The 15,612-nt window shown below is 43.9% G+C and overlaps 1 protein-coding gene across 1 annotated transcript in view; it reads left to right on the forward strand.

Moving 5' to 3' along the window:
* Positions 1-15,612, forward strand: part of LOC141147756 (carboxypeptidase O-like) — a 117,565-nt gene that overhangs the window by 42,936 nt on the left and 59,017 nt on the right. The window contains exon 2 of the mRNA XM_073634938.1: positions 7,637-7,712. Coding sequence (XP_073491039.1) covers positions 7,637-7,712 — 76 coding nt within the window. The remainder of the gene's footprint in view (positions 1-7,636; positions 7,713-15,612) is intronic.

Consider the following 15,612-nt stretch of genomic DNA (forward strand, 5'->3'; position numbering starts at 1 on the left):
ACTGTGCCTTCAATTTGCCATTTTGGGCTCTAAATTTAGTGGTACAGTAGTGAGACTCACCGGTAAAAAAGCTCCTGACTGTTAGCGACTGATTCAAACGCTACCAAAAAAACTGTTAGCAATCGCAGGGATCAGGCCTGACTCTGCGAACGCTGCATTTATGGGACACTCCGCGGACCCGGCCTAGCTCTCTGCAGCGTCACTCCGGAATCCCCCCTCCCTCCCCCTACTGACCTTCTCTGGGTGCCGCGCTCAGCCAGCAGGCCGGCCGCTCAGGATCCTCTGTGGCCCGGCCTAGCTCCGGCTGCTAGCTCAGCAGGACATCACTGCCACCCCACACTTCAGCCTCGGTCACCCGGCCTCTCAGCTCCGGCCATCCAGCCACCCATCCTCGGATCCGGATTCAGCCCGTCTCCCCCTCCAGCGGTACACCGGGACCCCCCCCCCTGACTGACCTACATCTGGGCGCTGCATTCAGCTAGCCGGCCGGCCGCTCAGGACACTCCGCGGCTCCGGCCTAGCTCCGGCTGACTGCCCGGCACATCACACCAACCACCAGGACCGCACCCCCCCTCCTGCCAGCCTTTTCCACACCGGATCTACCCGCCTACTAACAGCAGAAGGGCCTGGGTAACTACGCTAGGACAGCCCGCGACTCGGGCCTAGCCGGCGGCCATCTTGGTACCCCTATTGCCGGCCAGTCCACGGCTCGGGCCTAGCCGGTGGCCATCTTGCTACACCTCTAGGCTGAACGGTACAGCTTCTGGGCCTCCCTCTTGAGACCGCAAGCACTCCGGCCGCATCACCTCCTGACTGGACCCTCCTCCCACAGCCCCCCTAGTTGTACCCCCCCGGACACCACCGCAGCCGCGGTCTAGCCACCCCGCTCTAGCCACTAGATTGGTGGGACAGACCACGGCTGCGGCCTAGCTCCGGCAGCCACACACCCCCCCTCCCACTCTCGTCTAACAGAGCCCGTGCCACTCCACACCTGGAAACACCCCCCGCTACTGGACCTCCCCGCAGGGGGCACTGGTTATTCACCTGAGGCCAATCCACCACAGATCGCCCTAGACGCAGCCACCGCACCACCCACCATCCTACAGGTAAGCACCGAAGGTCACTAGCAGTTGATCCAGGGGCCGAGCCCGATCGCCCCTCGGGGGGTCAGGAAGGAATTTTTTTCCTCTGCTGCGCAATTGGCTATCGCAGCTGGAGGTTTTTCGCCTTCCTCTGGATCAACAAGAGGGTGGTAGGCCCATCACCTCCGCCAGGACCTCCGCACCACATTAACCCGTCACCCACACCACTCCAGAAGCAGTGGTGACCATCTGATCCCTACATCCTCCAGCAAGCTCGTTATCGCTACATCAGTATCATCATCATCATTAGATTAACCTTCCTTCAACAACTCTGCCTCCTCATCATGTGCAACTTCAAATACACAGCAGACGCCCTTCACAGGCTAAGAAACGCTGCCTCAATTTTGACAACCGCCACTCAAAAAAGACTGAAAAAAGAACAATTACTAAGGACCAAGCCACAATCAACCATCAGAAACAGGGAGACATCGATCCAACCACAACAACTAGCATGCGCCATGATAAACACCAGATCTGCAGTCAAGCACAGGCTGGAAATTCACGACTTTATCATCGAAAACAACATCGACTGCCTCTTCATTACAGAAAGCTGGCTAACACCTGACTGCAACACCATCCTAACTGAATTGGTGCCCGAGAACTACAGTATCCTAACTGGGCATAGAATAGGAAAAAAAGGAGGAGGCCTAGCAGTGATTTTCAAATCGCACCTTGGGTTTACCGAACCAACTTTACAGAACTCAGTGCCTTTCATGGAAACTCTCTCACTGCATCTTCAAACAACACCTCAAGACACCATTCACATACTACTATGCTACAGACCACCAGGACCAAAGACAAATCTCCTTACTCCACTCACCGAATTCTTCTCAATACACACCCTGAAAACCAAAAACCTGCTGGTACTTGGGGATTTTAACCTCTGGGCAAACTCTGCCCAAGACTGTATTGCAACCGCCTGCGTCAACCAAATGGAAGAACTAGGCCTTCAACAGCTGATAAATGCTCCCACACACGGTTCAGGACACACTCTAGATCTCATTTTCAAACAGAATATGGACATCAACATACTGGACAACACTCCACTACCGTGGATGGACCACCACGCTATCAAATTTAAAATCACCATCAACACCACCTCCCAAAAACAGAAACGAGCAACAACAAACTGGAATAGATCCCAGAAGAAACTACACTCCGAACTCTTCAAAACCACATTATCAAATAAAATACTTCTGCTAAACTCAAACCTCTCAACGGAACAAACAATCAACTACCTAAACAAGGTATTACTACAAACAGCAGACTCAGTGGCGCCAAAACGCAGAACACCTATCTGCAATAAAAACTCGAGATGGCTTAATACTACGCTCACCCTACTCAAGCAGGAACGTAGAAGAGCTGAAAGAGCATGGAGAAGAAATCCCACCAAGGAAAACCGTACCAACTACAAAGAACTTACTGTGAAATACCACAAGGCAATCTTCAAAGCCAAAAAAGAACATTTCTCGGACACCATCTCAACTGCCCTAAACTGTCCACGGGAACTTTTCAAATTAGTCACTCAGTCAATGAACCCGACTTGCTTAGAGCCACCCGGAAACAATACTCAAGAATTCTGCAATGAATTATCAGATTACTTCATCGACAAAATCGACAACATCCGGAAATCAATTCATCAGAAAAGAACAACCAACCTCATTCAACCAAAGCAAAAAGAGGATATTAACACGAACATCACACAACCACCGAATTTCTCTTTGTCCCCTATCACCTCTGACACGACTATAAACATCATCAGAAGCCTTCGAGACAGCACATCACCAAACGACATCATTCCCACAAAACTCCTGAAAGAATGTTCCGACATCCTGGCCCCTACTCTTACACACCTCATAAATCAATCATTCAAAGAAGGGACTGTACCAACCTCCCTCAAGCAAGGCATCATCAAACCCCTGCTGAAGAAACCCAATCTCGACCCTAAGGACCCTAACTGCCGCAGACCGATAACAAGCCTCAACACCATCTCCAAGATTATGGAGAAAGCAGTAGTACTGCAGCTACAACACCACCTGGACACACACCAACTCCTGGACCCACTGCAATCAGGCTTCTGCCCGGGCCATGGCACAGAAACAGCACTCCTCAAAATATGGGACGACGCCCTTGAAGCAGCAGATGACGGAGAATCAAGTCTCCTGGTACTGTTGGACCTCAGCGCAGCATTTGATACAGTGGACCACAATACTTTACTTGTCCGCCTCTCAGAAGTGGCAGGAGCCACAGGTCCTGCTCTAAAATGGCTTGCATCCTTTCTAGAGAATCGCTCTCAGATAATGAAACTAGGAACATTCACCTCGGAAACCCGGGCAATCTCCTGCGGAGTTCCTCAGGGCTCACCCCTGTCACCAGTGCTATTTAACATCTACATCCGCCCACTTCTCAATATCATCAGGAAAACGGACCTCTGTTTCCACTCATACGCTGATGACACCCAACTCTACTTTCGCATCACCGGACAAAAAAACCATCATCAACAATTAGAGGAATGCCTCAGTTTAATTGATGACTGGATGACCATCAGCTCCCTCAAACTTAACGGTTCAAAAACAGAACTTCTTCTCCTACACGCCAACAAAAATTCCAAAATTAAGACCCCGTGGACACCTCCCACCATCCTCGGACAGACCATCGTTCCAAGCATCAAAGCCAAGAGTCTCGGAGTCATCTTTGACTCAGGAATGACAATGGATGCACAAATAGGATCAGTGGTGAGCGGATCCCACCATCTCCTCCGCCTCCTACGTAGACTCTTCCCCTTCATCCCAGAAGAAGACAAAGCGGCAGTTGTGGGAACAATCATCAATTCCCGACTCGACTACGCAAATTCGCTCTACATAGGACTACCCCAATATCAGCTTGCGTGCTTACAACTCATTCAAAACACGATGGCAAGACTGTTAACAGGAAAAAAACCCTGGGAATCTATTTCACCATCCCTAAAATGCCTACACTGGCTAACCGTAAAGAATCGGATCAAATTCAAGACCCTCTGCCTCACCCACAAATGCATACAAGGAAACGCTCCGCTATATCTCCAGGAGAGAATAAAACACTACACACCCAATCGCAGCCTTCGATCAGCTAACCAAAACCTCTTCATCATTCCCAAATATCGCTACAAAGCAAAGGGAGAAAGAAGATTCGCAGTCCAAGGACCTCGACTATGGAACGCTCTTCCGACCCACATCCGCATGGAAGAAAACCATGAGGCCTTCAGGAAAAAACGAAAGACCTTCCTTTTCTAAGAAGCTGGCAACAGAGAACGCATTCTAGCACCTTGAGACGATTCAGTTCGCATTTGCAACGCTCTACAAATCCTTCATTCATTCATTCATGTGTTTAGTGTTTTGCAAGTGACAGTGATCGATCAATACTGCACTTGGGTGGGCTGGGCCGGGCCGGGCAGAGGGGCAAAACGCAGGTGCTAGCAGGTATCTGGGCTGATCCCGCTAACACTGCATTTTTGGGAACCCCAAACTGCTGGGGACGCTAGTATAGATCTGATCGGTTCAGATATTGATCCGTTCAGATACTATACCACTAAGGGAGGTGTATGCTGTGTGCGTGGGTGTTAGCGCTACTGGCACTAACCTGACGCTGCCTGGGACGACGCAGACCTTATCTGATGCTAAAACCTCACCCGCCGGGTGATTAGGGGGTTAAATCTTTATTAGGTAATAAAAGGCGGGTGCCCTGACACTATAAAAAATAAACTAACTAACCAGCGTCACCCGTAACAGTTATACGGTGATCACTGGTGAATGGGTTAACTAGGGGGCAATCAAGGGGTTAAAACCTTTACTAGGTAGTATATAGGGGTCCCTGACGCTATAAAACGCTGACGGCGAACCTAAATACTTATCTCCCTAACTAGCGTCACCAGTGACACTAATACAGCGATCAGAAAAATGATCACTTAGTGACACTGGCGATGGGGGTGATCACGGGGTTAAAACTTTATTAGGTGGGGTTAGGGGGGTACTCTAGACCTAAAGGGGCCTAACACTAACTGCCCTACCACTTATAACTGTCACAAACTGACACCAATGCAATAATCAGTAAAAAAAAAAACTGCTATTGCTGTCACTGTGACAGGGGGTGCAGGGGGGTGATCAGGGGGTGATCGGGGGTGAAAAGTGTGCCTAGTGTGTTTTACTGTTAGTGTAGTGTTTGGTGCACATACTTGATGTCTTCTCTCCTCGGCGCAGGAACGAAAAAGACTGATGCGAGGAGAGGTGACATCACTTCCTCTGCCGCTGTTTACATTACAGAAGCCGAGGAAGATTTTCATTAGTTGGGAGCGATCGCGAGGGGGTGGCCACGAATGAGTGGCCTCCCCCTCAGCACTGATCACCTTCCTAATGATGCCAACCGCCTCGGGCACCGGGGGGGCGCGACGCACCCCCCGCCCCGCAGGAAGCAGATCACGTACCAGGTACGTGATTTTGCCTGCCCGTGCCATTCTGCCACAGTACATCTGTGTTAGGCAGTAGGCAAGTGGTTAATGTCCTTCCTACTTTAAATAAAGTTGTTTCTGGTCCTCTTATGCACTGTACACACGATAGGATTTTCTGACAGAAAATGTTCTATAGGAGCTTGTTGTCGGAAATTCCGACCGTGTGTAGACTCCATTGGACATTTTCAGAATTTCCATCACACAAAATTTGAGAGCTGGTTCTCAAATTTTCTGACCACAAAATCCATTGATGTAAATTCCGATCGTGTGTACACAATTCCGACGCACAAAGTTCCACGCATGCTCAGAATCAAGCAGAAGAGCCGCACTGGCTATTGAACTTTTTCTCGGCTCGTTGTACCTGTTGTACATCACCGCATTGTGGACGTTCGGAATTTCCGACAAGATTTGTGTGACCATGTGTGTACGCAAGACAAGTTTGAGCCAACATCCGTCGGAAAAAAAACATGGATTTTATTGTCAGAAAATCCTATCGTGTGAACAGGGAATTAGAAGTGGTGTGGTGCTTCAGTTTCAATATTTTTTACATGAAGAATTTTGTGACAGCAATTAATAGGGAATCCTAACGTCAGCCTTTAAAACAGCAAATTTGGAATGATTTTGTTACTTCCACAAAGTGTTATGATTTAATTGTAATATTACTGTAGATTGTATGTCACATGTAGCAGGGCTTGATAAACATTTTTATTAAATAAATATGATGCAAAGATGTATGATCTAGCCACTTAAAGACCAGGCCACTTTTTCAGACTTGGTGTTTACAAGTTAAAAACAAGTTATTTTGCTAGAAAATTACTAAGAACTCCCAAACAGTATACATTTTTTTCCCTAACACCCTAGAGAACAAAATGGCGGTCATTGCGATACTTTTTGTCACACCATATTTGCGCAGCGGTCTTACAAGCGCACTTTCTTTGGAAAAAAATTCATTTTGTTGCATAAAAAAATAAGACAACAGTAAAGTTAGCCCAATTTTTTTTATATTGTGAAAGATAATGTTATGCCGAGTAAATTGTTACCCAACATGTCATGCTTCAAAATTGCGCCCGCTCGTGGAATGGCATCAAACTTTTACCCTTAAAAATCTCCATAGGCGACGTTTAAAAAATTCTACAGGTTGCATGTTTTGAGTTACAGAGGAGGTCTAGGGCTAGAATTATTGCACTCACTCTAACGATTGTGGCGATACCTCACATGTGTGGTTTGACCACCGTTTTCATATGCGGGCTCTACTCACGTATGCGTTCGCTTCTGCGTGCGAGCTCGTCGGGACGGGGCGCTTTAAAAACATTTTTTTTTCTTATTTATTTTACTTGATTTTATTTATTTTTTCACAGTTTTTTTTTTAAATGGGCCACTTTTATTCCTATTACAAGGAATGTAAACATCCCTTGTAATAGAAAAAAAGCATGACAGGTCCTCTTAAATATGAGATCTGGGGTAAAAAGTCTTCAGATCTCATATTTGGACTTAAATGCTAAAAAAAAAAAAAAAATTGTCATTTGAAAAAATGACAACAGAAAAATGTGCCTTTAAGACGTATGGACGGAATTGACGTTTTGACGTCGCTTCTGCCCTGCTATAGTATGGAGACAGGTGGGGGCCATCTTCCCCTCACTCATTTCCATACCCAGCCACAGACAGGTCCCGATCGCCTCCGCCGCTGCTGAGGGCTCCGGTAAGTGGCAGAGGGCGCGGGAGAGCGGCAGGAGGGGGGGTGGCACCTCTCCTGCCATGATAAAGGTGATCTCACGGCGAATCTGCTGCAGAGACCACCATTATCGTAAACAGAACCGCTGGCTCTAAAGATGGATACCTCGGTTGTGGCATCAGCTGCTGCCATTACCGAGATATCCAACTTCAAACTGCCGACATATATGTACATTAGCCGGTCGGCAAGTGGCTAGATATCGATGGAGCTAATGAGATAAAACTTCACAAAGACTATCTCATGTCAGAAGGCTTAATCTTTGATTTGCCCTTTTTTCAGGCATCAAGTCCTAAGCATTATTCCAAAGACGGTGAGCCATGCCAACTACATACAAAATATCTGCAGCGAATTACAGGTGAGTTATAAATGAACTTCAAAAACGAAGGCAAAAGCAACATTGTTTGCTAAGTTGTAATATACCAGAGACTTATTTTTCAGAGGTATGCCATTACTGACCCATTTGTACTGAGAGAAGTGCTAGTAGCTTTGCTGTCTCCTATTTTGACACTTTAGAGAGATCTGAAATAGCCATGTATCCAGTGAAATCAGAGTGAAGAAGGAAATCACAAACTGCATATATTTTGAAATAAGCTTGACAACCCAACAACCAACATTTTTAGAAAATGAGGTCACAAAGAGCAGCTTATGTTTTTTTTTCCCCTTTCAGAGTCTAAAGTCATAATATCATCTCAGTTAAGACAGTTTAATTACAGATAATTTATTAAATAATGTTGTAGTGAGTTGCATAGGCTGCCTTTGTTGATCTAACAGTTTCAACATATTTTTGGTCTCTGAACAAGCACAACTAGAAGAAGGCGAAAAACTCCAGCAAAGCATGATCCAATTTGCTACAGCAGGGGGAAAAATTCCTTCCTGATCCCCAAGAGGCAATTGGATTTTCCCTGGATCAGCTTTACCTATAAATGTTAGTACCCAGTTATATTGTGTGCCTTTAGGAAAGAATCCAGGCTTTTCTTAAAGCAATCTACTGAGCTGACCAGAACCACCTCTGGAGAGAGCCTATTCCACATTTTCACAGCTCTTACTGTGAAGAAACCTTTCCATATTTGGAGATGAAATCTCTTTTCCTCTAGGTGTAAAGAGTGCCCCCTTGTCATCTGTGTTGACTGTAAAGTGAATAACTCAACACTAAGTTCACTATATGTACCCCTTATATATTTGTACATATTGATCATATCCCCCCTTAATCTCCTCTTCTCAAGAGAGAATAAATTCAGTTCCTCTAATCTTTCCTCATAGCTGAGCTCCTCCATGCCTCTTATCAGTTTGGTTGCCCTTCTCTGCACTTTCTCCAGTTCCCCGATACCCTTTTTGAGAACTGGTGCCCAAAACTGAACTGCATATTCCAGATGAGGTCTTACTAATGATTTGTACAGCTGATATTACTCTCTCTGGAGTCCATACCTCTCTTAATCAGTGGCGGCTGGTGCTCAATAGTTTTGGGGGGGGAAAAATTCTGAAAAAAACCCCATCAATTGATCCCTGCGATCGCTAACAGTTTTTTTTGTAGCGTTTTGGTGAACTGGCAAGCACCAGCCCCAGGCAGCGTCAGATTAGCGCCAGTACCGCTAACACCCACGCACGCACCGTACACCTCCCTTAGTGGTATAGTATCTGATCGCATCAATATCTGATCCGATCAGATCTATACTAGCGTCACCAGCAGTTTAGGGTTCCCAAAAACGCAGTGTTAGCGGGATCAGCCCAGATACCTGCTAGCACCTGCGTTTTGCCCCTCCGCCCGGCACAGCCCACCCAAGTGCAGTATCGATCGATCACTGACACTTACAAAACACTAAACGCATAACTGCAGCGTTCGCAGAGTCAGGCCTGATCCCTGCGATCGCTAACGTTTTTTGGTAGCGTTTTGGTGAACTGGCAAGCGCCAGTGGCCTAGTACACCCCGGTCGTAGTCAAACCAGCACTGCAGTAACACGTGGTGACGTGGCGAGTCCCATAAGTGCAGTTGAAGCTGGTGAGGTGGCAAGCACAAGTAGTGTCCCGCTGCCACCAAAAAGACAAACACAGGCCCATCGTGCCCATAGTGCCCTTCCTGCTGCATTCGCCAATCCTAATTGGGAACCCACCGCTTCTGCAGCGCCCGTACTTCCCCCATTCACATCCCCAACCAAATGCAGTCGGCTGCATGAGAGGCATTTTTATGTCCTCCCGAGTACCCCTACCCAACGAACCCCCCAAAAAAGATGTTGTGTCTGCAGTAAGAGCGCGGATATAGGCGTGACACCCGCTATTATTGTCCCTCCTGTCCTGACAATCCTGGTCTTGCATTGGTGAATGTTTTGAACGCTACCATTCACTAGTTGAGTATTAGCGTAGGGTACAGCATTGCACAGACTAGGCACACTTTCACAGGGTCTCCCAAGATGCCATCGCATTTTGAGAGACCCGAACCTGGAACCGGTTACCGTTATAAAAGTTAGTTACAAAAAAAGTGTAAAAAAAAAAAAAAATATGAAATAAAAAAAAATAGTTGTTGTTTTATTGTTCTCTCTCTCTCTATTCTCTCTCTCTATTGTTCTGCTCTTTTTTACTGTATTCTATTCTGCAATGTTTTATTGTTATTGTTATTGTTATTATGTTTTATCATGTTTGTTTTTCAGGTGTGTAATTATTTACACTTTACTGTGCTTTATTGTTAACCATTGTTAACCATTTTTTTGTCTTCAGGTACGCCATTCACGACTTTGAGTGGTTATACCAGAATGATGCCTGCAGGTTTAGGTATCATCTTGGTATCATTCTTTTCAGCCAGCGGTCGGCTTTCATGTAAAAGCAATCCTAGCGGCTAATTAGCCTCTAGACTGCTTTTACAAGCCGTGGGAGGGAATGCCCCCCCCCCCCACCGTCTTCCGTGTTTTTCTCTGGCTCTCCTGTCTCAACAGGGAACCTGAGAATGCAGCCGGTGATTCAGCCAGCTGACCATAGAGCTGATCAGAGACCAGAGTGGCTCCAAACATCTCTATGGCCTAAGAAACCGGAAGCTACGAGTATTTCATGACTTAGATTTCGCCGGATGTAAATAGCGCCATTGGGAAATTGGGGAAGCATTTTATCACACCGATCTTGGTGTGGTCAGATGCTTTGAGGGCAGAGGAGAGATCTAGGGTCTAATAGACCACAATTTTTTCAAAAAAGAGTACCTGTCACTACCTATTGCTATCATAGGGGATATTTACATTCCCCGAGATAACAATAAAAATGATTAAAAAAAAAAATATGAAAGGAACAGTTTAAAAGTAAGATTAAAAAAGCAAAAAAATAATAAAGAAAAAAAAAACAAAAAAAAAAAACACCCCTGTCGCCCCCTGCTCTCGCGCTAAGGCGAACGCAAGCGGCGGTCTGTCGTCAAACATAAACAGCAATTGCACCATGCATGTGAGGTATCACCGCGAAGGCCAGATCGAGTGCAGTAATTTTTCCAGTAGACCTCCTCTGTAAATCTAAAGTGGTAACCTGTAAAGGCTTTTGAAGGCTTTTAAACATGTATTTATTTTGTTGCCACTGCACGTTTGTGCGCAATTTTAAAGCATGTCATGTTTGGTATCCATGTACTCGGCCTAAGATCATCTTTTTTATTTCATCAAACATTTGGGCAATATAGCGTGTTTTAGTGCATTAAAATTAAAAAAAGTGTGTTTTTTCCCCAAAAAATGCGTTTGAAAAATCGCTGCGCAATTACTGTGTGAAAAAAAAAAATGAAACACCCACCATTTTAATCTGTAGGGCATTTGCTTTAAAAAAATATATAATGTTTGGGGGTTCAAAGTAATTTTTTTGCAAAAAAAAAAAACTTTTTCATGTAAACAATAAGTGTCAGAAAGGGCTTTGTCTTCAAGTGGTTAGAAGAGTGGGTGATGTGTGACATAAGCTTCTAAATGTTGTGCATAAAATGCCAGGACAGTTCAAAACCCCCCCCAAATGACCCCATTTTGGAAAGTAGACACCCCAAGCTATTTGCTGAGAGGCATGTCGAGTCCATGGAATATTTTATATTGCGACACAAGTTGCGGGAAAGAGACAAATTTTTTTTTTTTTTTTTTTTTTTTTGCACAAAGTTGTCACTAAATGATATATTGCTCAAACATGCCATGGAAATATGTGAAATTACACCCCAAAATACATTCTGCTGCTTCTCCTGAGTACGGGGATACCACATGTGTGAGACTTTTTGGGAGCCTAGCCGCGTACGGGACCCCGAAAACCAAGCACCGCCTTCAGGCTTTCTAAGGGCGTGAATTTTTGATTTCACTCTTCACTGCCTATCACAGTTTCGGAGGCCATGGAAAGCCCAGGTGGCACAAAACCCCCCCAAATGACCCCATTTTGGAAAGTAGACACCCCAAGCTATTTGCTGAGAGGTATAGTGAGTATTTTGCAGACCTCACTTTTTGTCACAAAGTTTTGAAAATTGAAAAAAGAAAAAAAAAAATGTTTTTTCTTGTCTTTCTTCATTTTCAAAAACAAATGAGAGCTGCAAAATACTCACCATGCCTTTCAGCAAATAGCTTGGGGTGTCTACTTTCCAAAATGGGGTCATTTGGGGGGGTTTTGTGCCACCTGGGCATTCCATGGCCTCCGAAACTGTGATAGGCAGTAAAGAGTGAAATCAAATATTTTCAACCTTAGAAATCCTGAAGGCAGTGATTGGTTTTCGGGGTCCAGTACGCGGCTAGGCTCCCAAAAAGTCCCACACATGTGGTATCCCCATACTCAGGAGAAGCAGCTAAATGTATTTTGGGGTGCAATTCCACATATGCCCATGGCCTGTGTGAGCAATATATCATTTAGTGACAACTTTATGAAAAAAAAAAAAAAAAAAAAAAAAAGTGTCACTTTCCCGCAACTTGTGTCAAAATATAAAATATTCCATGGACTCAATATGCCTCTCAGCAAATAGCTTGGGGTGTCTACTTTCCAAAATGGGGTCATTTTGGGGGGTTTTGTGCCACCTGGGCATTCCATGGCCTCCGAAACTGTGATAGGCAGTGAAGAGTGAAAGCAAAAATTTACACCCTTAGAAATCCTGAAGGCGGTGATTGGTTTTCGGGGCCCCGTACGCGGCTAGGCTCCCAAAAAGTCCCACACATGTGGTATCCCCATACTCAGGAGAAGCAGCTAAATGTATTTTGGGGTGCAATTCCACATAGGCCCATGGCCTGTGTGAGCAATATATCATTTAGTGACGACTTTTTGTAAATATTTTTTTTTTTTTTTTTTTTTGTCATTTTTCAATCACTTGGGACAAAAAAAATAAATATTCAATGGGTTCAACATGCCTCTCAGCAATTTCCTTGGGGTGTCTACTTTCCAAAATGGGGTCATTTGGGGGGGTTTTGTACTGCCCTGCCATTTTAGCACCTCAAGAAATGACATAGGCAGTCATAAACTAAAAGCTGTGTAAATTCCAGAAAATGTACCCTAGTTTGTAGACGCTATAACTTTTGCGCAAACCAATAAATATACGCTTATTGACATTTTTTTTACCAAAGACATGTGGCCGAATACATTTTGGCCTAAATGTATGACTAAAATTGAGTTTATTGGATTTTTTTTATAACAAAAAGTAGAAAATATCATTTTTTTTCAAAATTTTCGGTCTTTTTCCGTTTATAGCGCAAAAAATAAAAACCGCAGAGGTGATCAAATACCATCAAAAGAAAGCTCTATTTGTGGGAAGAAAAGGACGCAAATTTCGTTTGGGTACAGCATTGCATGACCGCGCAATTAGCAGTTAAAGCGACGCAGTGCCAAATTGGAAAAAGACCTCTGGTCCTTAGGCAGCATAATGGTCCGGGGCTCAAGTGGCTAGACTCCATGTTATAGGAGTCTAGACAAGCGTTTGAATAATGATCCAGCACTCAAAGCGAATCCCTGGTGTTCCTCAGACATGACCAATAAGAAAGAAAAGGGGGGGGCCACAGAGTGTAAAACCGTAAACACTATCAATTTGAGAAAAGGTTAACAAACACTTATAGCAATCCAGTGAATAGTCAGCAGTTAAAATGGTAGTTCCCAGGGTAAAAACGACTTGTATACAAGTTTAATGGCATGGTTAGTTCAGACATAGACTTTGTCTATTTTCTAGTATGCTTATTGCTATCTAATGGTCTTTTTAGACCATTGCCAGTTTTATTTTTATAAAGGCTTACTGATATTAGATTGAATTAGATTTCATTGATTATATTATGTTATATTCACATACTGTATAATGTGTACAGTATATTCTGTGAAGATACAGAGTTTCTAAGCTGCGGAGACAGTCTTTCAAATTGCTTTGCACACACACACACACAAAACTACTGTTTGCATTGGTGTCAAAATAATCCCTCACAATTCTACATCCAAACATGTCATCCAAGCTGAAGTCTTTTATTCAAGATAGTGTATTTGCTTAGTCTCATAGCCTTTTATTAGGAATAATATTACTTTACTGTAACCAAAAGATGCAGCACATTCATATAAAGTAAACCTGTTTGAAGAGCCTGTGTGTATATGCGTGTGCAAATGTTCCTGTTTTCATCTATGTAATATTTCTTTCAATCAAAGTAATGCTACCTTATGCTTATAAAAATACAGTCAGCATCCCTATAGCAACATGATATTTAAATATGTGGCTGCCAGCTAGTTTTTTTATTGGCTGTTATTCTCTTAGTTACACAACAAACTTTAGGCTCTGAAATTACACTGTAAATGGGACTGGGTTACAAAGATACCGTAATTGCCAACACAAATTATGGTTACAGTGTCATTTCAGAGCCTAGGGTTTGTTGTGTAACTAAGAGAATACATTAAAAGGGGCTGGGTAGGGATGAGCCGAGCAACCCCCAACCCCCCCCCCCCCCCCGGTTCGGTTTGCACCAGAACATGCGAACAGGCAAAAAATTTGTGCGAACATGCAAACACCGTTAAACATGAAAAATCAAAAGTGCTCATTTTAAAGGCTTATATGTAAGTTATTGCCATAAAAAGTGTATGGGGACCAGGGAAAAAAGTTTAAAAACAACCGTTTTTTTTTTAGGAGCAGTAATTTAATAATGCTTAAAGTGATTCAAACTGTTGGTCTACAAGTGAATCCGCCTATACCTATAATCCCACCACTGCGCTCTGGGAAATGAAAAAAGACAATTCTATAGCTGCCACTTAAAAAGAGGAAACATGCAAACCGAATACAAACCTCTAATAAGTATAAGAATGAATAGTGGCGCTAATGTGCAAATGATAAGTGATGGGTGAAACAAATATATATGGAAATATTGCTGGTAATGTGACACTAGCATCAACACCACAATGAATAAAAGCAAAAAATAAAAACTGTGTCCAAATACATACAGAATGTAAATAACATGACTGAGCAAATGATTAACACCCTGTGACAAGTGTGAAATGGATGTGTCACTTTTAAAAAAAAAATTATAAAAATATATATATTAATTATTAGAATACATGAAAACAGTCCATATTAAATGTGAACAAAAGTCCAAAGAGTGATAAGATCTCCGGTATGAGAAACACAGTGTGATTCTTGTAATCATCCACCACACCTCAGTGACGTGATTCCACTCCCCTCTAAAAAAGGCACTCACCAGCTGCTATAGCCTCACACTCTCGTGTTTGGCCAGAATCGCCGCAACCCACTCACATGGGGGTAAAAATCAGATCTCCCTAATATTCAACAGTAGTATGTCAAGCACTCTCCCTGTTGCGATGGCAAGACGGATAAAGACCAAGGAAGAATGTGTTCAAAACTGCAGTTATGTGAAAAGGGATGTCAAATAAGGCAATCCCTGTGTAGAATCAATAGCTTGCAGCAGTAGCGAGAACTGTCCCTTGTGAAGTAAGAGAGAAATAAATGGGTTCTAAAGATAATTGCCAACACAAATTATGATTAAAGTATTGAATAACTAGGGCATTCTTTAGTAATTAACCAAGCCCAGCTTGGGAACACAATGGTTTAATAGCAAGGTTCCCAATTGATGAGAACATGTTAAAAGGATTCCATATCAAATGGAGAAGTTTCCAAGAGGTTGGAGTTGTTGAAGAATGGTACAAACAACTGGCTATTGCCCCTGCCTTTAACTGGCCTTTGCAGCAAGGAGCACATGGAAGGCCAATGCATGTCAAACAAAACGAACAAAAATTCCCAGCTCAACTCACCAGCCAGCCTGCAACCAACCAAATTCTCCTGTCTAACAATTTCAGTTAAAAACAGGGGT

The sequence above is a fragment of the Aquarana catesbeiana genome, linkage group LG06 (genome assembly GCF_042186555.1).
Source record: "Aquarana catesbeiana isolate 2022-GZ linkage group LG06, ASM4218655v1, whole genome shotgun sequence".
Classification (NCBI taxonomy): domain Eukaryota; kingdom Metazoa; phylum Chordata; class Amphibia; order Anura; family Ranidae; genus Aquarana; species Aquarana catesbeiana.